Source organism: Festucalex cinctus, chromosome 18 (assembly GCF_051991245.1).
Source record: "Festucalex cinctus isolate MCC-2025b chromosome 18, RoL_Fcin_1.0, whole genome shotgun sequence".
In the NCBI taxonomy this organism is placed as follows: domain Eukaryota; kingdom Metazoa; phylum Chordata; class Actinopteri; order Syngnathiformes; family Syngnathidae; genus Festucalex; species Festucalex cinctus.
The window spans coordinates 15,165,508-15,193,224 of record NC_135428.1 but is presented as its reverse complement, the minus strand read 5'-3'; the positions used below and the strand labels follow the sequence as shown (position 1 = coordinate 15,193,224).

The following is a 27,717-nucleotide window of genomic DNA, read 5'->3' as shown; positions in this document are numbered from 1 at the left end:
GGCGATTAAAATTTTTAACCCTAATTAATCGCATGACTTCAATAGTTAACTCACGATTAATCGCAGATTTTATCTGTTCTAAATGTACGATAAAATATTTTATTTCTAAGTTTTCATACTCTTGCTAACATAAAAGTTGAGATAATAGTTTATAAAGTTGAGTCAAAATTAAAAAGATTTGTACTGTAAATAAACGAGTGTGATATTGATTTGTGTTGAGGTCATATTCTGCCACTAGATGGCATAATTACATTGTTAAGACGTTGGTGACAGTTCTGTGCATTTTCCTTTTCATATTAAGAGTAGGGATGTAACAATAAGCGCAATATCGTGATATTAAAAGTGCCACAATATCGTCGTCGTCATGTTCACGATATTTAAATGCAACACAACTGTTAAAAAAGTCAGATTTCCATTAGTGCAGCTGTAGCACCTCTGGTGGTTAGTTAGTTAGTTTTTTTTTTTTTTTTAGTGCAATTTAATTTTCATTAGGGATGTTTTGGCCCTTCTATGTTTAAAATCTCGTTTAATTGTCAGATGAAGGGCAACGTAAAATGCCTGTGGAGCAAGTCAATGTATGGAGGAACTCAATGTGTGCGTGCATTAACAACATAGCATGATAATAATAATAATAATAATAATAATAACATTGCTGTTTTGTACAAAAGCACAATATTGTTTATGAACTCTATGAACTATCTATTTTTTTTTACAACATTGTGACTTTTTTTTTGTATCGCTAACCTCCCCACAATATCATGATAATTATCGTATCGTGAGTTTCATATCATGATAATAACGTATCGTGACGCTTGGATATCGTTACATCCCTAATTAAGAGCTATCTAATCTTTAACATGATGTAACTTGTGAAATTCTGCACATTTCTTAAAATTGTAAAATACAACTTGACCCCAGTCTCCAGAAATATATTCATTAAATTAATTTAAATTAAATTTATTACTGCTATATTTTGACATGGATGTGTTTTCTACGTTGCGACTGGAATTCACCCACTACAGGCCTTCCAAGTAAGGGGCGGTCATTAATCACAGGTTAAAAAAATTAGTGGCGTTAGAGGAACTTTAAAATGAACTCAAAATTAACATATCAATTTTGGCACACTTAATTTTAAGGTTTAAAAAAATCCAAAAAATCTGATTGTCTTTATGCGTGCATGTGTTGTCGTGGTGGCCACAGATTGACCCCAGTGCAGATCGTTTCTCTTTTCCATTATTTCTTATGGGATGAAAATTGTACTGAAGTGAATCACAAAGCACGAAATGTGAAGTCGGATATTTAACTTGAGTGTCACAGTGACATGAAAATGACTCATTTTAGCGGCACATCGTCGCAGTGTCGAGGTTGCAAGTCTGTGCAATGTCCTTTAAAGTAATGTGTGTGCGTGTGTGCGTGCTCTTCTGCAGATGGATGACTCATGCGCCAATCACTCAATCACCGCCTCCTTCCTTCCCTCCTCGCTTCCTCCTTTCCTTCCTTCCGTCCGCCTTTTGTTCCCATCCGTGGCGCCTTCTCGACATCTGCCTTAACATGAACCATCAAATAACAAACAAACAAAAAAAAAAATCAGCTTTAATAAAATAATTACTTTTATTTATGTTTGTTTTTTGGGGATAGTATAGCAAAACTAGTGGTCATCATCATCATCATGCTGTTATGTACACATTGCACGGGCATGTTTTTTTTTTTTTTTTTTAATATATTTCACACTGTACATGTCACAATGCTAAAGGTGACATCAACGACAAACACTCATCTGGACAGATGGCGTCGCCAGGCCATACTCCTTGTCTTTTTTTGTTTTTTTTGTTTTTTTTTGTTTTTTTTTGTTTATGTTCACAGTTTTAATGAGAGAAGACAGCCATCTTGAATTCTCCACACTGTTTTATTAATTTTTTTCCTCCTTTTTTTTTTTTTTTTTTTTGAAGATGCAAGTAGAAAGACGTGCATGTTTTTTTTGTTTTTGTTTTTTCCTTAAATAGCACAATCCCTGACACTTTCCCCACCTGACCGCAAACTCGTCGCTGAATTTCTTCAGGAAATGAACAAAAACGATTGGTCCATCCCTCCCCACCCGGCCCACTTCTGCGGCGGTGGTGGTGGCGGACTTCAAGTATTTTATTTTATTTTTTTAAATAAAAAGAAAAGTAAAGTGGTGAACGGGCCCTCGTACCAATATTCACATAGTAAACCCTCAAATTGATCAAATGTTATGTTCTGCTCGAATTGGATGTCATCAGGGGAAAAAATATGAGTTCACCCTAAATGGCTACTTCAAATCAAAATGGCTGACTGTTTTCAGTTTTCAGTTTGAGGCATGAGTCCTTCAGATTTTTTCATGCAGCCTGTTATAATAGACATATCGGCCCAGTTTCGAGAGAATTGGTGAAATGAGTTCCATTTTTTTCATCCCTCATTTTCCATAAAGAGCCACGAAGTGAATATGACCGTTGTAAACCAACATGGCTGTCTTCACTTTTTGTGCATGATGTTACAATAGACATGTCTACCAAATTTGGAGTCAATTGGTGAAACTAATGCTAGCGACTGAGTAAAAATGGCTCCTGCAAACTCAAAATGTCCGACTTCCTTTTCAATTTTTCAATATGGGCGTTTGAGACTTATTTTTTTTTTTTTTTTTTTTTTTTTTTTTTTTAAATGAATCCTGTTAAGATAAAAATGTCCACCCAATTTTATGTCGATCAGTTATACCGATCTCAGGGCCATTTTTTTTTTCTAATTTTCCAGAAGGAGCTATGAAGTGAAAACCAACATGGCCGACTTCCAGTTTGATTCCAGTCATGCGTGACTCTTTTTGTGTATGATTTTACAATAGACACGTCTACCACATTTTGAGTCAATTGGTGAAACTGATGTTGTGGTCTACTGCTATTTTTTAATTTAATTTTATTTTTTTGTACAACTTAGCTACAGAGTAAAAATGGCTCCTTCAAACTAAGATGGCCGACTTCCTTTTCAATTTTTCAACATGGATTTTTGATGTATTTATTTATTTTTTTAAATAAATCATGTTAGGATAAATATGTCCACCCAATTTTATGCAATAAGTGAAAACCAACATAGCCAAATTCCTGTTGGGCATAAGTCCTTAATTTTTTTTATTTTTATTTTTTGTGCGTGATGTTACCTACAATAGACATTTTATACAAAATTCGAGTCAATTAGTGAAACTGGCATCAGGGACTTTTTTTTTTTTTTTTTTTTAATATAACTTTACAAGAGTAGCTACGAGTAAATATGGCTGCTTCAAAACAAAATGGCCGACTTCCTGTTCAATTTTGTTGGGTTGTTGACTTTTTTTCCCCTGCATTCTGTTAAGACAGTAATGTCCACCCAATTTCGAGTCATTTGTTTGATTTTTTTTTTTTTTTTTTACCTTGTTGTTTGAGTTCTTAATCATTTTTAACGCCTCTAAAAAGGAATTTATGGATCGGAAAGAATAACAATTAATGCAAAGATTACACGAGGGCCCTAAAAATCATGTAGACAATACACCAAAAAACAAACAAACAACATATGAACCATCATGCTTAAAAAAAAAAAATGACATTACAAAAATGATAGCGAAACCTCAGCCCACCACATCTGGAAGTGTTTTGTGCTTTGGGGGGGCCGGCGGGGCTTCGTGATGAGACTAAGGCAAAAATTCAGAAGGAAAAAAAAAAAGAAAGAAATGTGTGTTTGTGGTACCTGTTTTTTTTTGTTTTTTGTTTTTGTTTTTTACAACCCCTCCCTCAAATTGTAAAGGCACCTGCACACATCCGATACAACCAAAGGCTTGTTCGTTTTTTTTTTTGTGTGTGTGTGTGTGTGTGTGTGTAATGTAACATACAAAGACATGTTGTAAACATGGTTCCCGTGATGTTGTAGAAAACCTGAATGGAGGCGGACGAACGCCGCCCTGTGTTCACAATGTAAACATGGCGGCGTGCAGGATAACTGCCCCACCCCCACCCCTCTCTCACCCCCTCCTCTGAACCTTCTCGACAACATAAAAACAAATAGAGTGGATTAAAACAAACTGGAATCTCATTCCTGGACTGCCCAATTGACATTTTTTTAGCCTTGTGCTAACTCCGCCCCCACCCGTGGGTCCAAAAACATAAAACCCCAAAAACCGGTCACTCAGTACATTCTGCGCTTCATGTAGATCCTCTCGATAAAGTTCTCCAGCTCCTCCTCACTGTCCAGCTGAGGTACCAGGCCGTCTTCCTCGTAGTCGTCCCGCGGCGTGGCCGGCGGGTAGTAGAAGGGGGGCCGCCGGCCCCTCCGGGGCGGGGCCAGCGGTTTGGGAGGCGGCGGCAGGGGCTGGTAGGTCCGCGGGTGGGGCAGGATATAGTTCGAGATGTACGGGCTGTCGGCCAGGCGGGGCGCCGGCCTCTGCCTCCAGCCCTGACCCCGGTTCTTGCCTGGACCCCTGTGCCTGCGCCGGGGGCCCTGCGGCTCGAGATCCTGGGCGTCGAAGGGCCGCTCTCGGGCCGGAGGGGGCTTGCCGTAGTACTGGGGCTTGGGGTAAGGGAAGTAGACGGGGTAGTAGGCTCGGTATGGCTTCTGGTAGTACGGGTAGGACGGGAAGGCCAGGAACTGTTTCTGGGGTTTGTACCAGTAGTCGACGGGGGTCCGGGGCCGGTACCAGAAGTCCTGTTTGCGCCACTTGCCTTTGTCCTTCTGCCACTTCTTCATGGACTTGTAGGAAGCCTTGAAGGGGGATTTGTAGGGGGCTTTCTTGGGGTTTTGGGAGGCTGTGTAGTGGTAGACGGGCGGCGCCGCCAGAGGGGGCGGCACCAGGGGCCGAAAGCGGGGCACCACGGCAGGAAGCTGCTGCTGCTGCTGAAGCTCCTTCCGCTTCTTCTTCTTCTCCTCCACGTCGCTGATGATCTCCACCACGTCGTCGGCCGGCAGGTGCAGCTTGCTGCTGATCTCGATCAGCCGATCGATCATCTGCTGGTCCAGGTCGTCCGGGTCCTGGTCGGGCAGGAGGACCTCCTCGGAGCGCTTGTCCTCGGCGGCGTTGTTGCCGCCGCCGCTCTTCTGCCGCGGTTTGAGGAAGGCCTGCTGCTTGCGGCCCATGTACTGGATCAGCATGTCGGAGGCCACGTCGGCCAGCCGCTGCTCCTCCTCGCGGGCCCGCTCGGCTTCCTCCTGCTGCCGGAGCACCTCCTGCTTCTCGGCCCGGGCCCTGGCCTCCTCCTCCGTGCGGCTCAGGCTCTCGTCCTCCTCCTCCACCTCCTCCTCGGGCTCGCCCTGGTCCTCAAAGTCGTCCATGAAGTTGCCGCCCTTGACGGGGTCGGCTTGGGCGGCCGAATTGCCCTGCCAGTGGAGTTTCTTCCCGGCTCGGGCCAACTGCGTGTTGTACGCCTTGTAGCCCTTCAGGGGCGGCAGGATCTCGTTGTCTTGGAGGCCCAAATCAATGTTCTGGAAGTAGCCGCGAATTTTGCGCTGCAGGGGGTCGTCGTCCCCCAGGAAGCTTTCGACTGACGCCTTCTCCGGAAGCTCCTCAAGATTCCGCTCAAAGTCTTGGATAGCCTTATCAGCCCTTGACGACCCTCTTATCTCATTGACCTCCACTAGGCTCGAGGACGCCTCCTGACTCACGTCCCCCTCCAGGCTCCTCCCCTCCCCCGGTCTGTCCAGAGCCTGCAGGAGGATTGCAAGCACCCGCGCGGGGTCAGATCCAAGCTCTGGCCGCTCGTCCCCGTCCCGAGTCGCGTTGTTGTTGTGGTCGTCGTCGCCCTGGGGTGGCGGAACAAGCTCCGTCTCCTCCTCCGCATGTTCGGCCCATGCCGGGGCAGCGTCGGCGGCCAGCCACAGAGTGACGGTGAGCAGCAGCAATAGGATGAGGCGAGCGGAGGGAGGGGCGTGGTGACTGGTCATGACCAGGCAGGGCAGGCAGGAGGGAGGCGAAGCACCTGCGGGGAGGGGGCGCACGAGACGCATAGGCCAGGACAATTAGACTTCAAATACAAAAGCAAAAAAAGTCATTTCCACTCAACAAAAGCGACCGAATGAATGCAAAAAATTAATCACTCTGGGATATGAATCCCACTTTTTCCAACGCCATTCGAAATTTTCACAATGAGGAGGCAGTGTTTGAATTTCAGTATTTTTGAGTGCACCGTCGTTTCTTCAAGTCACACAAAAAATGTCTTCAATTTCACTTCCCTTCCTGTTGAATTCTCATTCTCTGCGGCTTCTTAATTGATTCGTAGATGCTTTGCACACACACGCAAATTGGGGCCGGGAAAGCAACGTTTTCTGAGCGAGGCAATTATTTTGACGCACAGAATTGGCGCAACGGAGCCTTTTTTTTTTTTTTTTTTTTTTCTTCGAACGCGCTCACGTGCCAGCATTTATTTTATTTTTTTATTTTTTAAGAAAATACCGCCACGCATTCATGCTTTAAACTATACAAATTTTATTTTTCAAAGCAAGCAAATTGTCAATAAAAAAATGCGGCTCTCACCTCCGCCTCCTCACGCGAGCCAACAAAGCCGGCAGAGGGTCGCGCGCACCGGCCATCTTTTTGGGCGCGCACATGCATGTGAGGAAAAACAAATGTATTTAAAAAATAAATAAATAAAAATCTAACGAAAATGAAATCCTACATAGAGGTCCATGTGAGTCAAAGCGACGGCGCCACGCAGCGTGGAAGTCATGCATAAAAAGCACGCTTGAGTTAGTTAGCCCCCCCCCCCCCCCCCCAAATCCTCCTCTTCCTCCACCAAAGCAAATAGCAAATTATCTGGATGGTCCATTTGAACCCCCCCTTACAGCGCCCACCGCAATCACCCTCTTTGCAGGAGTGTGGGTGCTGTCACCAAAGAGGGGGAAAAAAAACTGCTGTATTTTTTTATTTTAATTTTTTTTTTTTTTTAAATAGTGTGTGCACGTTTTTTTCACATTCTTACGCGTGCTGTGGCGGAATGCACGCGAGCCCAAAATATCTGCTCAGCACGGCAGCACATTTTTTTTTTTTTTTGCGTTTCTCTTTTGGTAATTCACAAAGAGATTTTTTTTTTTTTTTTTTTTGCGACCAAACACGTGCACACCTCACCCCCACCCACACCCCTCCGCCTCCTTGTCCCGTCTCTCTACGTCATCAAAGCACCGTTAATTGAATTAAATTGTTCGCTTCAAATGTATCACATGGCTTGTAGTTCAAAATAGACACGATTTTATTGCAGAAATGTCGCGTTGGGGTGGTTAAAAAAATAAAAAGGAAAAACGAAAGTGTGCTTTGTCAAATTGTGTGTAAAAAAAAATCAATTTGGCGCAATATGGCACGTGCCAATGCGGGTTAAAAGGGGGTAATGACACAAATTTCGTTTGCTTATTATTCAAAATGCATTATTAGGAAACATAAGAAAAGATGAGATGCAGTGAATTGTTTGTAAATAATTTTCCCCCCTTAAATAAAATGTGAATACGAGATGTGCCGATAAAATGCGCGCAACTGGCAATCAACAGTAATAATACGATACAAAATTATGAATGAATGAATAAATGCTGAATGATTTTTCTCACCTACCTGGGGTCCCACTATAGCGGGGTGGTGTCGCGGGGTGGACGAGCGATGAGAGGGTGGGGGAAAAAAAAAAAAAAAAAAAAAAAAGTCAAAGTAAAGCCAAAAAATATAATCTCATCAAGACTTGAGAGAATTTAATCTCTTCTCTTATTTTTCTTCTTCTCAGCTCACATTTAAAAATATTCTTTTCAAAATGTTGAAAAGAAATGTAAAAAAAAACATTTTTTTTTTGTGGTCACTTTAATAACGCGTGCAGCTAATGTATTGTAGTGGATGTTTTCAGCACCACGGCCAGCGCAACTTTATTGTATATACCCTCCGTTGAACCACGTGACTACATCATCTACCCCCCTCCTCCTCCCCATCACCCCCCCCCCTCAACCTCCCTTGCTCCATACACCTCCCTCAGCTGCAGGCTGTGCTGACGTCACGTCCATTGATAAGAACGTGGGTGTGGAGATGGCACCAACGCCCCCTCATGGCCCCCCACCCCTCCCTTACCCACACCGCCCCCCACCCTCCACTCCCCTTCACTCCAGCATGAATGAAGGGAAATGGCATGAATGAAATTTCCCTCAATGAAGCGAGAGTGAGAGATGGATGGAGCAGACATTTTGCAAGGCTTCTTAAACATTCCTCTGTACCAGGAGAAAATTAAATGGGGGGGGGGGGGGTCCTCATCCTCATCCTCATCCTCATTAACGAGCGATCAATTAGTGCTACTTTGTGTGTGGATGCTCACTTAAAGTGACTTTAACAGCGTTATTCTTTTCACAATTGCCACATCTCCGTCATTTGAAATAACCGTACTCGTTTTATATTGGCTGTTTTTGTGATTTCTGACTGTCCTTGAAGGCGACACCGCGACTTTTGCCCGGTTGGGTTGATAGATGAGTTCTGTGAGGAAAGCTGTGAATTCAGGATGTGCCTGAAGGCAACACTTGGCTTTATGGACGCAGAGATGGAAAATCAGTTATGGGATCAAAGCTATGATTTCTGACTGACCCTGAAGGCAACACAGGACTTTATGTGCATAGCTGAATTGTGTGAGAAAAGCTGTGATTTCCTGTTGGATGGATAGAAGGTCTGATGTTTCTAAGCTGTCATGTGTCTTAGAAAACAAAAACAAAAAAAATGCCAGGAAAAGCCTACAAGAACATCCGGTATTTGTCTGTGTTTAATCAGAGGCATGTTAGGTGTGTTAACATGAGAATGTGATTGTTTGATTGAGACCACAGCCACAACATCAGTTATTGAGGGTGTGTACACTTATGCAACCACATCATTTCAATTATTGCTACTTCTCCTCTTGGGTAATAGGTCTCATTAAATGAGTAGTGTGAAGAAATCTGTGATTTCAGACTGTTCCTGAAGGCAACACTGAAGGCTGTGATTTGTACCGTCTGTGTTTTTATTTATTTATTTATTTATTTATTTATTTATTTATTTATTTATTTATTTATTTATTTTACTGTGTCTGGCCTCCAGTACAATTATATGTCATTATAATTAGTATTGATTCATCCATGAGAGTCATCCGAGCGTACGCCAACAGGTGAGGGAGGGAAAAGTGCTTCTGTTCGTATACTGATATGATTGGCAAACAAGTTCTGCTCGTCAAATATTATGACGCGCGCCGCCGCCATTTTGTTCGCCTGTTTACCTTCTGTAGTCATTCGCTGACCAGTCGCGCTCTGCTGTGATTTTTAGTGGGATTTTTCACGAATTTTATGTGGAGGAATAATTTTGTTTATTTCTTTTTCTTTTTTTTTTTTAATGGAATCTGAGGCATTTTTTGATGCACAAAGGCATCAAAATGGAGGATGAGTCATTTAAAGATTGCACTGCGACGCCAGCAAATATGTGTTTGCGCTGTATTTTCTCTTTTGTCAAGCCACAGATTCAGACACTTGATAGAAAACCAATTGTGTGTGGAAACTTGTGATTTCAGACTGCCACTGAAGGCAACATTGAACATTGGATGTTGGATGGATGGATTGTTTGATAAATGCATGCCTGGATGGCGTGATAAATAGATGTGAATTATTTACTTAATGGGACAGTTCTGTTTACGAATATCTGATTTCAGACGGTCCCTGAAGGCAACACTCGACATCAGACAATTACATAGCTAGACATTTAGTTAGCTGAGCCACGTGAGGAAAGCTTTGATTTCAAACAGCCCCTTAAGGCATCACATGAGAACCTCTGCTTGATTAGATGAGATTGCATTGCGAAGGGAGAGGGGAGTGGGAGAAGGGGTGGGGGGGGGGGGGGGGGGGGTTATTTGCATGCCGAAATGCTTGATGAAGGCGGCGATGATGGCAGCGGCGGCGGAGGTGTGCCGCAGGGCAGATGTTGACTGATATCACGGCGTTGGCATTATCAACTGCCACTCTGCATTAGTAGCCCCCTGCGCAACGACCCCTCCCCATCTTCCCCAACCGGCAACCCGCCACGACACTGATTCACTCTCGACCGCAGCACAAATCCTCGCCACCTTTGTCTCTTGCTCGAAAACCAAAATTTTTAAGGCAAACGTAAGGAACGTGTCTCGGAAGGTCTCTCAAGGTACTGGATAATGACCTCGTAAAAATGGCCGACAAAGGGTTCATCATTCTCCCACTCTGGCCGTCTGTGGCCGGAGTTAATTAAACGGAACCAAAGGCCATTCATGCGGCGCCTCGCAGCGTCTTTGCATATGTTTAATAGTCCAAAAGTTTCTCCTTCGGAAAGTTTTGAGCCGTGTGATGTGCATGCCAGGCCACTAGTTGGCAGTCTTGTCACTTCTGGTACCCACTGCGTGCCTTCAGTAGGCCTAGATTAAATAACGGTATTTTTATTAGGTATATTTATTATTTTAAAAACTATTTTAATTCTTTATTTATTTATGTATGTATTTATTTATTTATTTATTTGTTTGTTTGTTTGTTTATTTATGTTGTAAGCATGAAGAACAAAAATATACAAAGGTTACTTGTATAAATTCCCAAAGAATCCCATATCACATTGTGGCCAACGGTAGAATCCTTGTTGGTTTTATGCCTTTTTTATTTATTTATTTATTTTTATTTTAAATAATAAATCTTTGTTGTGACGGATGCCGCATGCTAAAGTATGCCAAAAGTATTTCACAAACTCCAAAAGAAAGTAGAAATGGAAGAAGTGTCTACACCGCAATTTACTCCAATTTGTCACCAATATTTGCGTTTGTAGTTGACATCGCCAACTGGTGGCCTGGCATGCACATTACAGGAATAAGTATAATCCACCTGACAGTTTTCAAAGTTAAAATTCTGCTCTTTTACCTAGAAATTGTGGCCTTAACGTAACCTGAGAGGCTATTTGCAAATGGCCTTTTTGTTTCCTTTAATTACCTCCCGCTCCTGTTGTGGACACGCAGGAGTGTGGGCGAGGGTGCACACGTAGGAGGAGATGCTTTGAGAATGATGAACCCGCACGCTGGTGGCTGCTGTCTTTTCTTTCTTTCTTTCTTTTTTTCTTTTTTGTCTGCGCTAATGCGGCTGCCGGGCACACAACACCTTCAAGTGATAAAGTGGAGCCGTGCGATTAGCATACACTTTTCCCACCCACGCCGGCGCGCTCCGCCAAGGCTGGAAATGGACGAGTAATTGCGTCGTAAGGTTCCCGCAACACAATGGAGCCCCAGGAACGTGGTTAACGCGTGCGGGACCCGTGTGCCCACGCTGTAATCTTCCGCCACTCTGCACCCTTTTAATCATAAGAATATCCGTAATAGTTCACACTGTGTTCTTTTATCCCCAACCCTTCTGAACTCAACAGTGTACATTTACTTTGGTGGAGTTTCATTGGTGGCTCTATATGAGTGCTGTTAAAGTTAAAGCTTTAACTCTCTTTACTCCAGAATATGGAATTCAGGCTCAAACAAACCAGATAGCAGCATGTAAACAAGCCAGGAAGTTGCACAGCAAGAACGCTTCGTTAGCATTTAATGCTAATGTGTAGTCACACAGATTCAAACCAGGCAGTTGCACACATTCAAACCAGGAATTCAGGTCTCAAACAAACCAGAAAGTAGCGTGTAAACAACTCAGGAAGTTGCTCTAGCTTTGTTAGCATTTAGCGATGGCTAATGTGTAGTCACACAGGTACAAACAGGCAGTGGTACACATTCAAATCAGGAATTCGGTCTCAAATAAACCAGGAAATAGCATGTAAACAACCCAGGAAGTTGCGCGAAGTGAAAGCTTCGTTAGCATTTAGCTGTGGCTTATGTGTTGACTGAAAGATGCACAGCGAGTGCGGCGTGTGAGCAGTGTGCTGCTTTATAGGCTGTGAGCGGCTCGTAATGAAAAATCCATAGTGCGTCAAACATGATGAATACCGATCACAAGGCAGTCAAAACCATCCAAGAATGAGCCATGAACAACCATTCATCGCTACCCAGCAAAATTATTCAACCCCTTCCCCCTTGCTCGCCATTCCTTAAAAAATAAGTGGGAGGAGGGGTGCTGGGCGGGTGTTGGTGAGGTTGGTGGGGGGGGGAGCAGCCGTGACTGATGGCAGCGGTCCCGGGGCAGGCGGCGAATTTGAGGTTGATGAGGCGTCTCATACGGGGAGCGCAAAGACATCAGCGCACGTCATCAATCTCGACGCCTCGCATCAGTAAACACCACATCCAGCCCACACCGCACCCAAATAGGCCCGGCACGAGACCTCGAACCTGCCAATAGAAGGCAGAATGGGACTTTTTTTTTTTTTTTAGTGGCCACAATGCACAAGGCTAGATTGGTTTTGAAACTTCCTGGTGTTTACAGAGCAACTTTGTTGTAGGGTTTTGCTCAACTTTGTTTCCAACTGTTTGTTTACAACTTACTATGTTTTTTTTATGTACAAGTTTTTGTGGAAAACTCCCTGAGTTGTTGCTTAAAACTTCTTGGGTTGTTGTGTATGCTAGTTTTTGGGAATCTCCCAGAGTTGTTTGTGATCTATTTTTTTATTTTTTATTTTTGGTGGGAAAATCTTCTGGGGTTTTTATTTGCTAATTTTTGTGAAAAAAATTTTTTTGTTTTCAACTTCCTAGTTTGTTCATGTACAGCATGGTTGTTTTTATTATTATTATATTTTTTTTATCTCCTTGTTTTTTGCGTGCAACTTCCTGGTTGGTGTACGTTCGACTTTTGGATATATCTCAGCAAACATACCGCCACCTGATGGACTGGAGTAGAAATACAACTCAGTTTTCCAAACAATCTACTTAACTAACTTTAAGTAACAGCAGAAGTTGTTTACAAAAAGTTCTTCTGTTTGTCTTATGCAAACAATTCGGTATGCTAAGCTATGCTGCTTTTAGAAATGCCAGCGCATGCATTTGCATGCATTTATTACTGCTTGAACAAGCTGTAAAATTGAATACATAACACAAGCCATTTATTTCAGTGCCAGCAAGGCAATATTTTTCCCCTACCCTTTGGAATAACAATAATAATAGGTTTAAAAAACAAAAAAAAGAAGTCTGAGGGCAAAATCTTTTTTTTATTTTAGTTAAAAAGCATTTAATAGACATGGATTTGTGACGCAGTGCTTGTTGTTCTCAGCGACGAGGTCGACGAGCACCTTTTAACAATCTGCACCAATGTGGAGAGGACAGAAATAGCTGCAGCTCAGCAACGGACACGAAACAGATAAAAAAAAAACAAAAAAAAAACTGATAAGGTCATCATGACTTGTTCAAAAAAATAAATGCTGCCTTTACAAAGTTCTTACCGCAAAGTATCAATTTAGCAAAATTATAAATGTAATAAAACAAATTATATATATATATATATCTATATATATATATATATATATATATATATATATATATATATATATATATATATATGTATACACACACACACACACATACACACACCTACACATATCCTCGTGTTTGCGATGAAGTGTTATTGGTTTTGAGCGCCGCAGCCCGACTAGCAGGGGAGTCATTCCGAACGCCCTAATGTGCCCGCGTGACTCATCGCCAACACCTACAGCGTCAAAGAACCTTGGGTCCTGTGCGTGTGTGTTTGTGTGTCTAGTAGAATCAGAGGATTTTAGTTTCAGTCGTCTTAGGCTGATCGACTCCCAAATGTTTTGTACTTTAGTGAGTGCTTGAATATCGCAAAGTTATTATTGACCAGGCAATTCTTTGCATAGGAATCAATGTGAATGGAATGAATTCATCTGCTTTTGATTGTGAATTGTACATGAAAGACGATCAACAATGTACCTGGTTTTGTCAGTCATCAAGCCTCAGACAGTTTAAAATATGTCAAAAATATATCAAAGACGAATAACAGCGTACCTGTTTTGTTTTGTTTTTTTGGTAGTCATGTATGAGGCTTATGTGTTTTCTGAAACCTGAAAGACAATTGAACTGTGTTTTTGTCAACATCAAAGGCGATCAACAATGTACTTGGTTTAGTTGGTCAACTATGACACTGACTTGTTTTCAGAAGCCTCAAAGACAGTTTAACATAACGTGTTTTGGTCGACATCAAAGACTATTAACAGTGTACCTGCTTTTTTTTTTTTCGTCTTGTATGAAGCTAACGTGTTTTCAGAAGCCTCAAAGATAATTGAACAGTTTTTGTCAACATCAAAGGCGATCAACAATGTACCTGGTGTTGTCAGTCGTCTATCTATGACACTGACTTGTTTTCAGAAGCCTCAAAGACAGTTTAACCTACGTAATTTTGTCGACATCAAAGACGAATAACAGCGTACCTGTTTTTTTTGTAGTCATGTATGAAGTTAATTTGTTTTTAGATGCCTCAAAGACAATTGAACTATGTTTTTGTCAACATCAAAGGCGATCAACATTGTACCTGTTTTTGTTGGTCATCGATAACACTGACTTGTTTTCAGAAGCCTCAAAGACAGTTTAACATGCATGTTTTTGTCGCCATCAAAGGCGAATAACAACATAGCTGTTTTTGCTATCCATCTATGACGCTAACATATGTGTTTTGGAAAACCTCAACGACTGTGAGCTGAAGCTGACCTTGTAAAAAAAAAAAAGCGTGTATGCGTTCAGCTCCTTTCAAGGAGATTGCGCACGGGGGGAATTTTCCCATTTCCTTTATCTGTGACTCGGCGCGGCGCTCGGGCAGCCGCCGGTGTGTTTTGCTGTATGTAAGTGCACGTTCTAAGCGCGCCTCTTGTCTCCGCTATCATTTTCACTCTTACCCCGCCACCCCTCCCGTTCCTCCTCCATTATGGCGCCGTCCGCTCATTCTCATTTGCCTCCCTATCGCGCCGCCGCCGTCCGTGTATTCCATTTATTCCATTTCCCGCAGCGGACGCGCTTATCGCGGCGCGTCCGCTGCTGGCGGCGCTCGGGCAGCAGCAGCAGCAGCAGCACCATTTCTAATAATTTGACCCTTTCACATATCACTAAAACCGGAAATTTCGGTGGTTTTGCGGCACTGAACACAAGTCACCGACCTCGTTCAAACTTTATGAGATTGTTGAGCAATGTGAGAGCAAGAAATAGGCCTGAACGTAATTTTGACCCCCGAATATTTTGATTGCAATATTTAATGTGATCATTTGTTTTGAAACAGTTTAAGATGTAGTGACTGGTGGTGCAACGGATCATCATTGATCAGTGGTCGGTTCGTATCAGGCCCCACAGTTTGTATCGTGCACGATCCACGGATTAGTTGGTGGGGGAAAAAAACAACAACAAAGTGCACATTCACAGTTGATAACATTCTGCCATGTCGAAGACACTGAAACATACTCGAAAGCCTCACTTCAAAATACATTTTACCAAATACAGGGAGTTCTCGACTTACGTCAGAGTTCCGTTCCTACGCTAGCGATGTAACCTGAATTTCGACTTAAGTCAAATTTTCCCATTAAAGTCAATATTTTTATGAGGTCTAGTTTTGTTTCCATGGTAATTGGTTCTCTTTTGGCTGGACCAACACTGATACAAGTAGAAGACGTAGCTTACTTCTTTGGGGCCATGATGTGGGAAAAAAAAGGGCGAAGTTGGCCCACGTCGTGGCGTGTTGGCAAGCTTGACTTCCTTTTTAGTCGTTTCGGTTGATTGACATTGGAGTTGCGACCAACTACACAACGCTATTCTGGACTCATGTTCGAACGCCAATTTAGGTCGCTAAGAAACCGCTAATTAATTAAATCGTCATTGTATGATACAGCAGAAGTTGCTAGTGGCTAGCAGCTAGCTGTTAGCATTACCAAGTGTCTGGTAGCTGTAAATAAGTTTGACAGCTGGTACCTGGCTTACTTTCATTCTTTTTTTTTTTAATATTCTGGACCAAGGTTACTTTGTAATTCACTCTCCATGTTTAAAGGAAGGGAATGTGCTTTAAATTTCTTTATCTTTTAATAAAAACAAAAGATAAATAGAACTTTCCATCCATCCATGTTGATGTCCGCTTAACTTTGTCTTCATTTATTTTACAAAACACTTTTGTCCATTAAAAAAAAGAAAAACATTCAACTCAAAATGTCAAAACTTCGCCGTTTAGATTATAGGAACACAACTTTAAGCAATTAGCACCTTGTTCTTTCACACATGGACCATGTATAAAATAATAAATAAACTTGTGTTCCTAAATCCTAATATATTAGATATTTTGAATTTTTTTGTTTTTGTATAGGGAAAAAGCATTTTACAAAATAAATGAAGACACTAAATCCTAAATGGCTATATTCGACATTTTGAATTGATTTTTTTTTTTTTTAATGGAAAAAGATTTTTTACAAAATAAATGAAGACAAAGTATTTATCTTTTTTTTTTTTTTTTTTTTTTTTTTTTTTTTTTTTTTGCTGATCCAAAAAAACAACCTCATCCATAACTCAAATCCGTGAACCGATCCGCACCGTGACTTTTGTGATCCGTTGCACCGCTAGTAGTGACTGATATGCAACTTTTGCAATCAAGACTCATACATATGTAAGAAAGCAGCGTTTGAGCTGCTCTCCACTCTCGGGACTGATACACAAGTGTTGCCATTGAGACAAATGCACAAAAACCTTTTCAATATATGCTCACTGTAGTGACTGATGCTCCCGCACAATCCAATACAAAAAAAAAAAATGACTGTGTAATGGCCCTTGACGGCGGAGGGAGGCGGGGCGGTTAAAATTTGAATAAAAATCAATACATCCCTCATTGAAGGTGTTGCCATGGCAACAGGATGAGGAAAACTAAAAAAGCTTAATAGCTACTTTCACACCTGAACGTTAACAGCCCAGCCAAATTCGCATAATGACCCGCGCACGCACAAAAGGCGAATGGTACGAGGGGGTGGGCTGGGCTTACAATGCGAGGACATGACGGCTGATCAGACATTTGGGGTGAGGCGGCGACCGCTTGGGTTGATGCAAACACAATATTGTTATTTTAGTATATTTGAAATATATCTTTAGACTGTTATTTTTCATTGCTTTACTAATGGGACATTTTTTGTAAAAATGTCATTATCAAATTGTCACAATAAAAAATAATAATTGCAAACGTATAATATTTTTGTATAGGCTCAAAAGTCTCAAGAAGCCATTTACAGAAAGTCAGCCATTTTGGTAGGAAGCAGCCATTTTAGGTCATTTTTTCCCCGCGGGGGTCCTTCAAAACTCTTTTTCTCCTTCGGTGCTGCGATTGGACACTTTTTTTTTGTTTTTGTTTTTTTTCTTCTAGTCCGTCTCCCGTGGCAACCATCAAGCCGATTCCTCGAGCGTCCTTTCATTGTGGCGCCTCCGATCGTGTTGTCGTTCAGCCAAGACAATGTGCTTTGTGGCTATCGGCTGGGATTATACACAGCTACACTCTACTGCGCGGATGTGTGTGCGTGTGCGCGTGTGTGCGTGTGTGTGTGTGTTGCCTACAGGTGACTCATCGTACTGCAGATGACCACAATGTGCTTGCTGCTGCTGTTTGAGAATTCCAAGCTCACATTTCTCCTTCTCGTCGTCCTATTCCTTCTTTTTTCATCGACATGAAACACTTTTTGTTCTGCTACTTTTTTCCCACCAATTTCTCACCGAGTCTAATACCTAGACAATTCTAAATGTCTAGATTGCAAGAGAATAACATACCCATTCTTGGACCTAGACAATCCAACTTGTCTGTTATGATAGAAAGACAAGAACAGCAGTCCACATTGTTCCACACAAAGATAGAAAATCAAAAACATTATTACGCATACACCCCCACACACATAATGTGGATCATCAAAAATGTTTATATTGTATCACACAAAGACAAAAACAAGACCACACACTCACATATGCTATAGAATCTAGACAATCCTAAATGTCCACCATGATAGAAAAACAATAACAGACACGCAAAACTTTGAACATTCAAAACTTTCCACATTTTTTTCCCCACACAAACACACATTCTAGTATAGCTTGATTAGCTAGCCAATTCACACACATGTACGCACACGCAAACACACTTACACAAGTGCGCTGCGACCTTAATGATGATGATGATAATGAAGGTGATAATAGACTTGTGGGAACAAAACATGTTCAAAAAGAACACCCGGGCTTTTTTTTTTCTTCTCCCCAACAGACATTTCGTGCTATATTTACTTATTTTTCTCATTCATAAATTTCAGTGAGCGGAAAATAGAAAATCATGTCTGGAAAGAAAATTGCGTCAGTGTGAGGTCACATTTTCCAAAAAGAAAAAAAAATAGGTTGTTTATTTTTATTTTTATTTTTATTTTTACACGCAAATCAATGAAATAATCCTGCGGATAAATAATCCTCTTAGGTGACGCTTTCCACTGTCATCCTTGGAAAAAAAAAAAAGCCAAAATAGATCAACCTAATCTCAGTCGTGCACGCACACATGCGCACACACGCATTTCCATGGTAATTACCCCCGAGCCTCTTTCAACTGTCCCGGGGGGCCGCGGGTGACGGCGGTCTCACAAGAGTCCCAGTTGTCCCATTGAGGAGATCATTAGGTTGGTTAGCGTAATCCACAACAAGCCCCCCGAGTGCGTGCGTGTGTGCGTGTGACTTGTGTGTCCACGCGTTAAGCGGCTGTTCAATGGACTCTGAGGGTCCGCCATGGGAGGGGGGTTGTGGACATTAGCTTTATTGCCACGATGTGAGGGTCTTGTTTAGCCGCAGCTGGGATTTGAACCCCGCTGGGAGTCCGCCTGATGGTTCATGATAGCGCACTTGAATGACACAGGAAATAGCTGTTAAATTGCCAGGCCGACACCCCAACTGCCCCCCAAAAATTGGATGCATTAATTGAAAAAAAAAAAAAAAATAGACAGGCAGACAGACGGTGTATAATATGTTTGTCTAGCGTGTTGACACAACAGTGTCCATATTACTCATTTTTCTTGTAAATACAAATAAAGTTGTTGTTTTTTATTTGAAAAACGAAGAAAATACTTTTTGTTGTTGTTTATTTTTATTCCTATAACTAAAAAGACATAGTTTTGTTGATCGTCATTTTTCTTTCTTGTTTTTCCTGAAAAACAAAGCTACCTGCTTTTTGTACTCATACAAAAAAAAACAAAGAAAACAGAGATTTTTGTGTATTCCCGTTTTAGTTTTAGTTTAGTTTATTCAATGGAGAATGTGCAACATTAAAAAGATGGTTGCACCAACTTTAGCACAATGCTAGTTTCCATCTATTGTCCCCCAAAAAGCAAAGTTTACTAAGATATCATTTGATTTGTGAATTTTTTTTCCCTCTCACCCCCTCCCCCAGATTTTCATTTGTAAAAAACAAAACAAAAAACGGAGAGAAAAAAACATCAGCTAAACGGGGAAAAGTCTTTTTTTGTTTTGTTTCGCATTTAATGTATATGATCCAAAAAACTAAGAAAAGTTGTTTTTGTTGTTTGCAAGTCTCGTCTGTTTTTTTTTCTTTTTTATGCAAAGCAACCCCCCAATTGTTTAACTTTTTTAATCACAAAAATAAAAGTCATGGTAATTTTGTTTATTTATGCAAAAAGACCAAAAAGAAAATGTTTTTGCTGTTTTTCCTTTTGTTGTGAAACAAATTAAGTCATTTTTCTAGTTCTTGTTTTGAAAAAAAGAACGAAAATAGATTTCGAGGGCGCTAAAGAGACTTTTTTTGTTCTTTTTCTTTTCATCAGAAACACAAGAAAAGGACCTTTTATTTTGTATATCGACGAAAAAAAGAAACCTTCTTTTTGCAATCTTTGTTTTTACGGTAAAAACAAAGAACAAACATTTATTTTGTTGTATTTCAAAATTGGAGTCTACGTAATATATATATATATATATTTTTTTTTTTACCATTTCAGCCATTACATTTTTTTTGGTGTATTGTAATAAAAAGACTATACTTTTGCGGATTTTGTGCAAAATAAGCAGCATGACCTTGCCGATCAGTGGCTCTTTTAAACACTCTGCCGGACAAAAACCTTGTTTTTTTTTTTTTGTTTTTTTTTTTTCTCTCATTCCATCCGGCAGGATGAAAAGAAGAGGAAGAGGAGGGCGCCTGATTGCTCCTTTTGTTTAAAAGGGAAGCTCGCCACCTCTTGGGGGATAATTGGCGCACAATGAGGAGGCTAAACGTGGCAAAGAAAAGCGAAGAAAAACAACAACGCTGCCCATTGGCTTGCAAGTTCATCCTTTGAGGGTTTAATCAGGCGCAGACACTTGATTTGTTGTTTTTGTTCATTTTTTTTTGATGACGTCTTTGATAATTAAGTATGTTACGCAAAGACTTGAAAATGTGTTATGAAAATGCTTACGTGACCTTCGTCTTTGATAATTGTAATCAACAACTCAATTGGCTTGTATGATTATGATTTTTTTTTTTTTTGGAGTTCAAGGGTTGCCAAACCAGAATTTTTGGAAATTGCGTGCGACGATTCTGAAGACACGGTTCTTAAATTTGTCAATGACTCGAAATGTCTTTGTCAACAACACTGTATGCCACCATGAATGTTAAACGACGTCAACTACGTTTTTGTTTTTTTGTTTTTTAATCAATGGGCAGTGCAACTTGCAGCGATGCCTGATCAATGGGTTGTGGAATCAGAAACACTCACTAACTATGGCCAGCAGATGGCAGCATTGTCTCCCTTTTCACTGGGCTGCCAGTGTATGAAATTACATTGAAACATGATGAAATCTGATGAAATAAAACGTTTTCAAGGATGACGTAAATGATAAAAGCCTTTGTCATATTAAAGTTTTTTTTTTGATAACGTGTGGCAGTAAAAGAGTTAATTATTTAATATACTAATTTATTTATTTAAAAATTTGTTTGAAATTTACAAAGATCCCACGCATGAATTTTTTTTAATTTCGAAAACACAAGTTACGTTGTTTTCACTAGAGTGTAAACTGTATGTCCGTCAAATTATAGAAATGTTGACGTAAATTGGTTAAAGGCTGAATAAGGTCTTTGATGGTTGCAAAAACGCATACATCGGTTTATTAAACCATCGAAATTAGATGATTAGTTGAAATCAGAAAACCTAAAAATCGTGTTTGATGTTGACGAAAACGATCACGTTTCCATACATTTAGACCCCTCATTTCCAATTGCATTGGTTTCTCCTGGCGATGACTCACTTTTTTATTTTTATCCGGGTGCACGTGTCTCTCGCCGCCGTAAACTGTAAAGCAGACGGCGCACACAATCAAATCCGTGCATGTCGTAAACACACCGCAAACGCGCCGCGTCCTGCGCAAACACCGATGACCTTTTTCCCCCCTCATGCAGACGCGCGTCACGGCGGGCGAGAACATTGTGACTGGCACAGCTGGCTTGTCGTCAACGTTTGTGTGTGAGCGTGTGCGCCTGCTTCATATTCCAGTCACAAGCCGCCCATGGTCGCACATCTCCTAAGCTACTGTTCTGAAAGTGGTTTTAATTTGTTTTTATGTGTCTATCAGGACCTTTCACTTTAATAATAATAATAATAATAAAATAAAAATAGGGCGGCACGGTAGTCGAGTGGTTAGCACGTCCGCTTCCCAGTTCTGAGGTCTCCGGTTCGAGTCCAGGCTCGGACCCTCCTGGGTGGAGTTTGCATGTTCTCCCCGTGCCCGCGTGGGTCTTCTCCGGGTACTCCGGTCTCCTCCCACATTCCAAAGACATGCATGGCAGGTTAATTGGGCGCTCCGAATTGTCCCTAGGTGTGCGTGCGTGTGAGTGTGTATGGTTGTTCGTCTCTGTGTGCCCTGCGATTGGTTGGCAACCAGTCCAGGGTGTCCCCCGCCTACTGCCCAGAGCCAGCTGAGATAGGCGCCAGCAGCCCCCGCGACCCTTGTGAGGAATAAGCGGTCAAGAAAATGGATGGATGGATAAAATAAAAATATTTAATATAATGTCGGGCATCTTTGTAAACTTTGAGTTTCATTTAAGTGTCTTGAGGCCGGGCCGAGTGTTCTCTTTTTTTGGGGAAATAAATATATGGTCACTCTAACTGCTAGCTATCCCATAGGCTCACCAGCTAGCCCACGAGCTCTGAGCTAGCCCATGAGTTTGCTAGCTAGCCTCAGAGCCAACTAGCCCACTAGTAAACATAAGAATGTTTATCAAGGAGTCATTTATTTAACGCATTTTTATTTAATTCCATTTTGTCCTGAGCTAGCCCACAAGCTCGCTAGCTAGCCTACGAGCTAACTAGTCCGCGAGCTAGCCCGCTAGCAAACAATAAATAGGAATGTTTATGACGGAGTCATTTATTTCAAGCATTTTTATTGAATTCCATCCATTTTGTGGACATTTGACTGGTGGTGACATGATGGATGACTGATTAGCACATTTACCTCATAGTTCAGAGGTCATATGCCACACATAAAGGTACTTGGCGGGAGTCCGAAACACTGAACCTATAACCATTTAATTGCGTGTTTTATTTATTTTTTTAACCAACCAACGGCACCCATCTTCAACCGCAGCAGTGGGCGTGACCCTCTCCGCAGGACGGCGGTGATGGGGGCGGGGGGTGGGGGTGGGTGGTTAGGTGGGGGACATTTATGAGTCATCCTCTCAGAGTGCGCCCCTTCCCGCTCATGCCGACAAGTTACTTCGTTCTTTTTTTTTTTTTTTTTTTTGCGCTGACTCCTCTTTCCACCCCTACTGCGCGCCTAGATAAGATGGCCAGCGTGAGTCACAGCGCGATGCCAGGTGGCGAATCGTGCTCGCCACCCTTGTGCCACTCGTTGAGCTTCGGAGAGGTAAAGACGGTTTAAAAACAAAGCTACATGGGAATGTGTGGATGGAGGGAAGGATGATGATGATGGTGGGTGGGTAGGGGGGTGGGGGCGTGAGGAATGAGGGAAGATGGGGAGGGAGGGGTGGAGCTGATGCTGGCGGCCTGATGACTCATGGCGGTGCTGCGCTTTGTGCGTCACCGGCGCTGGCTGGAGGAGGAGATAGCAGGGAGAAGGTCTACGCATTTAATTACACACATACACACCCATGCGCTAAATCATATCCCCAATTACACTCTTTACATGCGAGTGATTTAAGCTTCCAGGTGTTTTCCTGCATCGTCTTCTTGCGCGTCAAGTGATTGGAAAAGATCCTGCGAGCTGTGCGTGGAAACAAATTAAAAGCGCTTTCAAAGCGGTAGCCTTGGAGATGTGAGCGCCACGCAGGGCTTGTGACGGGAATGCGAAGCAGACACACACGCACGGTGAGGACTATCCAGCTGTGATGGTCACGTTTCGTAAACATTAAAAGACTATTTTTCGCATCGGTGATCCTAAGGTGAATTTTTTTCGTACACATCAAGACGATTGTGAATTCAATGTGCAAAAAATCCATTATGTTTTCATCGAGCCTAATGAATTGGTCTGCATTTTTCCCGTAAACCTAAAAAATTTGTTTAGTCTCCAACAAACCTAATGTACACATTTTGGTAAACACCATACGTAGATCTTTTGTAAACACTGGGAAAACACCTCTTGTGGTTGGAACGTGTTAGTTCCCGCGAGTGGGGTGGCCGATTTCGCATTCCTGTATCTCCGTCCCAGAGGGTAGTGGAGGGCCGACACCGACACCGTTGGAAAGCCGAGGTCGAGCCGGTTCCGGGGATGTCTTCATTTTGTATGACCTATGATTCAGCGGGTACGGGGGTGTCAATCCCAGTAGCTGTACCCGGAAAATGTTCAACCTGAGGACGGTTAGAAGCCCTGACAGTTTGTGGCAAACATTTTACTGACGACTGCTTCAGGAATTTGGGACAATACAAACGTAGATTAGCCGAACATATTTAACGTACCGTGGGATCGGTGCCAACTATTGAAACTAAAGCATGCGCCAATATATTCCTTCAGGTGCAGACGTGAAGACTCCGTTTGTAAACAGGAGCACACGGAAAATATGAGACTTGGCCACGCCCACCAAAATGTGCTCATTTGTTACTAGGCTAGCAGTAGACCTTCCTAGTGGATACTGCAACTCTACAACAAGGTACAATTTCGGGAACGATTATTTTGATACAGTATTAGGGCATACAGAGGATGGTTGGTGTAAATGCTGCAAAGCTCATTTCAGGTGATCTTTAATCGCACGTACATACAGGATGTGTTTTTTGAGAAATGCAAAAATTAACACTTGAAATTTTCCATACATCAAACAAGGGCCAAGTCTCAATACCCACATGACACCCTATGCTCTTCAATGAAATGTTCACTTAATAGAGGTGCATAAAGTGTTGGAAAGCGTGACAAAATTGTAGAATTGAGACAATGCGTGTGACATCGAAAAATAATGTATGTAGGTGACGTTAAACTTCGGTTCAAATACACAAATATAATGATAAATTAAATTATAGTTTGATACTTAGACTTTGTAGGAATAATTGTAAATATAAGTTATCATACATTTGCTGCAATGAAGAATTGCTTCTGTTTGCAATGAAGAATGCTTTGCTCTGCTCCAGACTCACATTCACGTAGCCTAGCAATATGTTATCTTATCAGAAGATGACTCAAGAAGCACAAGAACCAGAACATCTAATGCAGCAGAATGGTTAGAGCCAGTCTGCTGAGGTTGCCTGTTTTCTGTTAAGAAATGATTGCAAACTTCACCACACGTACTCAGCAATCTTCCACTCACATGCACACACACATAGACAAACAAGTACACTGTGTTCCAACTATGTTTAGCATTTGCATTACTAGGGTTGGAACACCTATGTAACTAGGGGCGTTGAAACCAAATAAAAAGAGAGGGTGAGGAGGGGATTTTTTTTTCAGAGAGTGCAGTAGTGAATTGTATCGGTTAGTTCCTCTCCTCTCTCCTCGCGAGCCTTGAACTGAGTGTCCTCTCTCCTTTTTGTGTCGTGTTTAATAGATGTCAAACAGGTAAACGTAATACACTTGTAAAGAATTTTTTTTAGCACGGGAATTAACATGGAACGCCGCCATTTTGCCGCTATGTTGGTCAACTTCGCAATGAATTGTGGGTAATACACTTCAGTCGAAGTGTAGAACAAGGACATAAAGGGGGCGGGGCATAGTGCGGTGACGGTGCACTTTGGAGAACTGGGACGCCCTACACACTTGCACAAGGGTGGAATTGAGAGTATTGGGACAGAGCCTTAGTCATCAACGATCCAAACGTGAATTTTTCCTAAACATCGAACACCGTTCAGGGCTTCAACCAAACGCGCGTCATTTTGTAAACATCTCAATGGCTTTGTATTTGATTAATCAAATATAGAGGAAGTGTTTTTCACACCATTTTCATAAACTTCAAAGACCATTTAGTCATTAATGAACCTAATATATGCATTTTCATAAATATGTATGTAATGTAATGGACACTTCACATATCAGAGACTTAATTGACGTTGATGATTCTGAAAATGCGTAAAAGTTGTCAGTTGATGTTTACAAAAACACGCACAATTTAATGTTAACAGATTCCTTCCCTTAATTACGTTTGTCACAATCTGATTATGAAAACATGTTACGTTAGGTTCCTCAAATTCAAAATTGTGGTATTTAGGAAAACGCAGGTTACATGATGTTTGCAAAGGCGATAATGAAAATACATCCTTCATATTAGGTTCATCAAAGCCTTAGCTGTTTTTGATGTTTTCCTATGTAGGTTAATTGATTAAAATGTCTTTACTGTATTATCTAGGTTCACACAATAATGTCTGTAAAACTGAATAATCTTTGATACATATATATATATATATGTATATATTTTTTTTCTTTCTAAAAACACACGCTATAGAGAAGTCAATTTCGTGCTTTACTTGACTCGTGCTGGCCGATTAGTCGCGCTGAAGCCGGGACGGCCGCTACGCTACGCTTGCGTCGCGTCCCCCCGCGAGCCGCCTGATGAAACATTCCGTTTTGGCTGCAATAGCTCGCGCGGCAATAATAGCGCAAGCCCTGGCGAACGGAAGGACAGATAGACGGCGTCCCGCGAGGTCCGGCGCGCGCCGGCGGGTTCAAAGCCTTCATTAGCTGGCCGCTAATACTGGTTATCTGTTATCTTGTTACGCCACGCGAGCACATTCATCACCAGAGCATCCTGCGCTCTCCTGATAAAGGCCGCCGACTTTCGGGATTGTAATAAAAAAATAAAAAAATAAAAAAGTCTGTTTCCAAGGCTTCTTTATGAGCTGGATGGATACAGAAGAAAATTGCTTGAGAATGGCTGTTCACTGTAGTGACTGATGCACACCTTTGACATCAAGACTCGTACACATAGAAATGGTTTTTGAGTAGATAGCAACTGTCGTGACTGATACCTTAAGTCTTCTAATGCGGCACAAACACTAAAATGAAACATTTTAACAGATGAGGCAGCTGCTTGAGCTGCGTCACATGACCGACGGAGTAGATGTGATTACATCGTTGCCGACGGGGATTGGAAAGTTCAGCCACTTAACCGGCAAAGGCAGCCAATGACGGTCATAAAAAGACTGAAGAAAGGAAATGTGTCTGGGATATAAAAAGAACTCCTTGTTTTCAAGAGGTTTGGGGCATGAAGTGTCATCCATGCGGCGGGTGAGTGAGTCAGTCGGGCGAGTCGAGCAGAAGTTGACGAGTCACACAGTCCGCCCTCATAGATAACCACTGACACCTGCACATGGATGAAAACAGTGGTATAGAATGCAACTAGATTTATAAATCCACGTTGGATGTGAGCGTTTTTAGCACTAGCAATAATCAGCCCGAACGGAAACACATTCATTCCCTTGATTTGCTTTGACAGTCATCAATTGTTTGAAAACATCAGAGCAACTCCTACAGGAATAGACTCATGCGGTAGTTGATCCTGTTGTTGTTCGCATTAGCATTCCTAGTCCGGAATCGACATACCTTCTTTGTCTGGATTAGTTATGAAATCAGCCAAAGCTCAAAAACAGGCTAGCGACACTAAACGCTGCAGTTAAATATTCAATAATTAGTTAAACTTGAGCGCTATTGTGTTAGCGTCGTTGTTGGCGTTAGCATTCCAAGTCCGGAATGAAATCTCTCCTTGATTTGTTTTGACAGTCTATATTAGATTTGAAAGTGTGTTTTCAATAAATTACAATGAAATGTATGGACCCGATATTAAATTTACCATTTATGTTAGCATTATTTTTAGCATTAGCATTCTTAGTCTGAAAAGGAGGGCCTACTCTTTCTTCTTGATTTGTTTTTACACGCTAAAATGAAATGCATCAAATGAATGTTTATGCTATGACTCATATTAGCATTGTGGTTAGCATTAGCATTCACAGTCTGAAACTGAAATATGTTTGCCAGTCGGCAACAGTTTTAAAAGCATGTTTACAGTATGTTAAAATGAAATGTGACAAATTGACGCTAAATTCACTTTGTTAGTCAGGAATGGAAACACTTTATCTTGATTTGTTTTGACAATCTGCCGCAGTTTGAAAGCACACTGCGGACACCTACAGGTTATGTGGAACACCTGTAAAGTGGTCCAACATAGAGCCGGAACAAAAGCCCCTCCCGACCTGAAGGGTATGGCGTGAAAGTGAGCTAAACGGGCCGCCCGCCCTCTCTGCAAGGTCAAGCAGCTGCCACAGTCAATGAGCCTCTTCAGTCAACAAAGCTCGGAATTAACGCCGAGCATCGCGCGCCCCCCGCCACCGGCCCGGCGGAGGGTGCCACGCGGAGGACGGCGTGTCACGAGGCGACGGGC

At 41.9% G+C, this 27,717-nt stretch overlaps 1 protein-coding gene across 3 annotated transcripts; it reads right to left on the bottom strand.

The window, feature by feature from the left end:
* Positions 1 to 3,026: 3,026 nt before the first annotated feature.
* LOC144006780 (uncharacterized) lies at positions 3,027 to 7,847 on the bottom strand. 3 transcript variants are annotated; one of them, XM_077505818.1, is made up of 2 exons: positions 7,567 to 7,847; positions 3,027 to 5,951 (listed from the first exon to the last, which is right to left on the bottom strand). In XM_077505818.1, the coding sequence occupies exon 2, from the start codon at positions 5,914 to 5,916 to the stop codon at positions 4,168 to 4,170; it is 1,749 nt and encodes a 582-aa protein (XP_077361944.1). In that variant the 5' UTR covers positions 5,917 to 5,951; positions 7,567 to 7,847; the 3' UTR covers positions 3,027 to 4,167. The 3 variants fall into 3 exon arrangements, with proteins under 3 accessions (XP_077361944.1, XP_077361943.1, XP_077361945.1); XM_077505817.1 differs by having other exon boundaries at positions 7,571 to 7,847; XM_077505819.1 differs by lacking the exon at positions 7,567 to 7,847 and adding an exon at positions 6,506 to 6,676.
* Between the last annotated feature and the right edge of the window lie 19,870 nt (positions 7,848 to 27,717).

What these genes read in the sequence shown, in the direction of transcription:
- LOC144006780 (XM_077505818.1), bottom strand. Translation starts at nt 5,916, where the DNA reads ATGACCAGTCACCACGCCCCTCCCTCCGCTCGCCTCATCCTATTGCTG.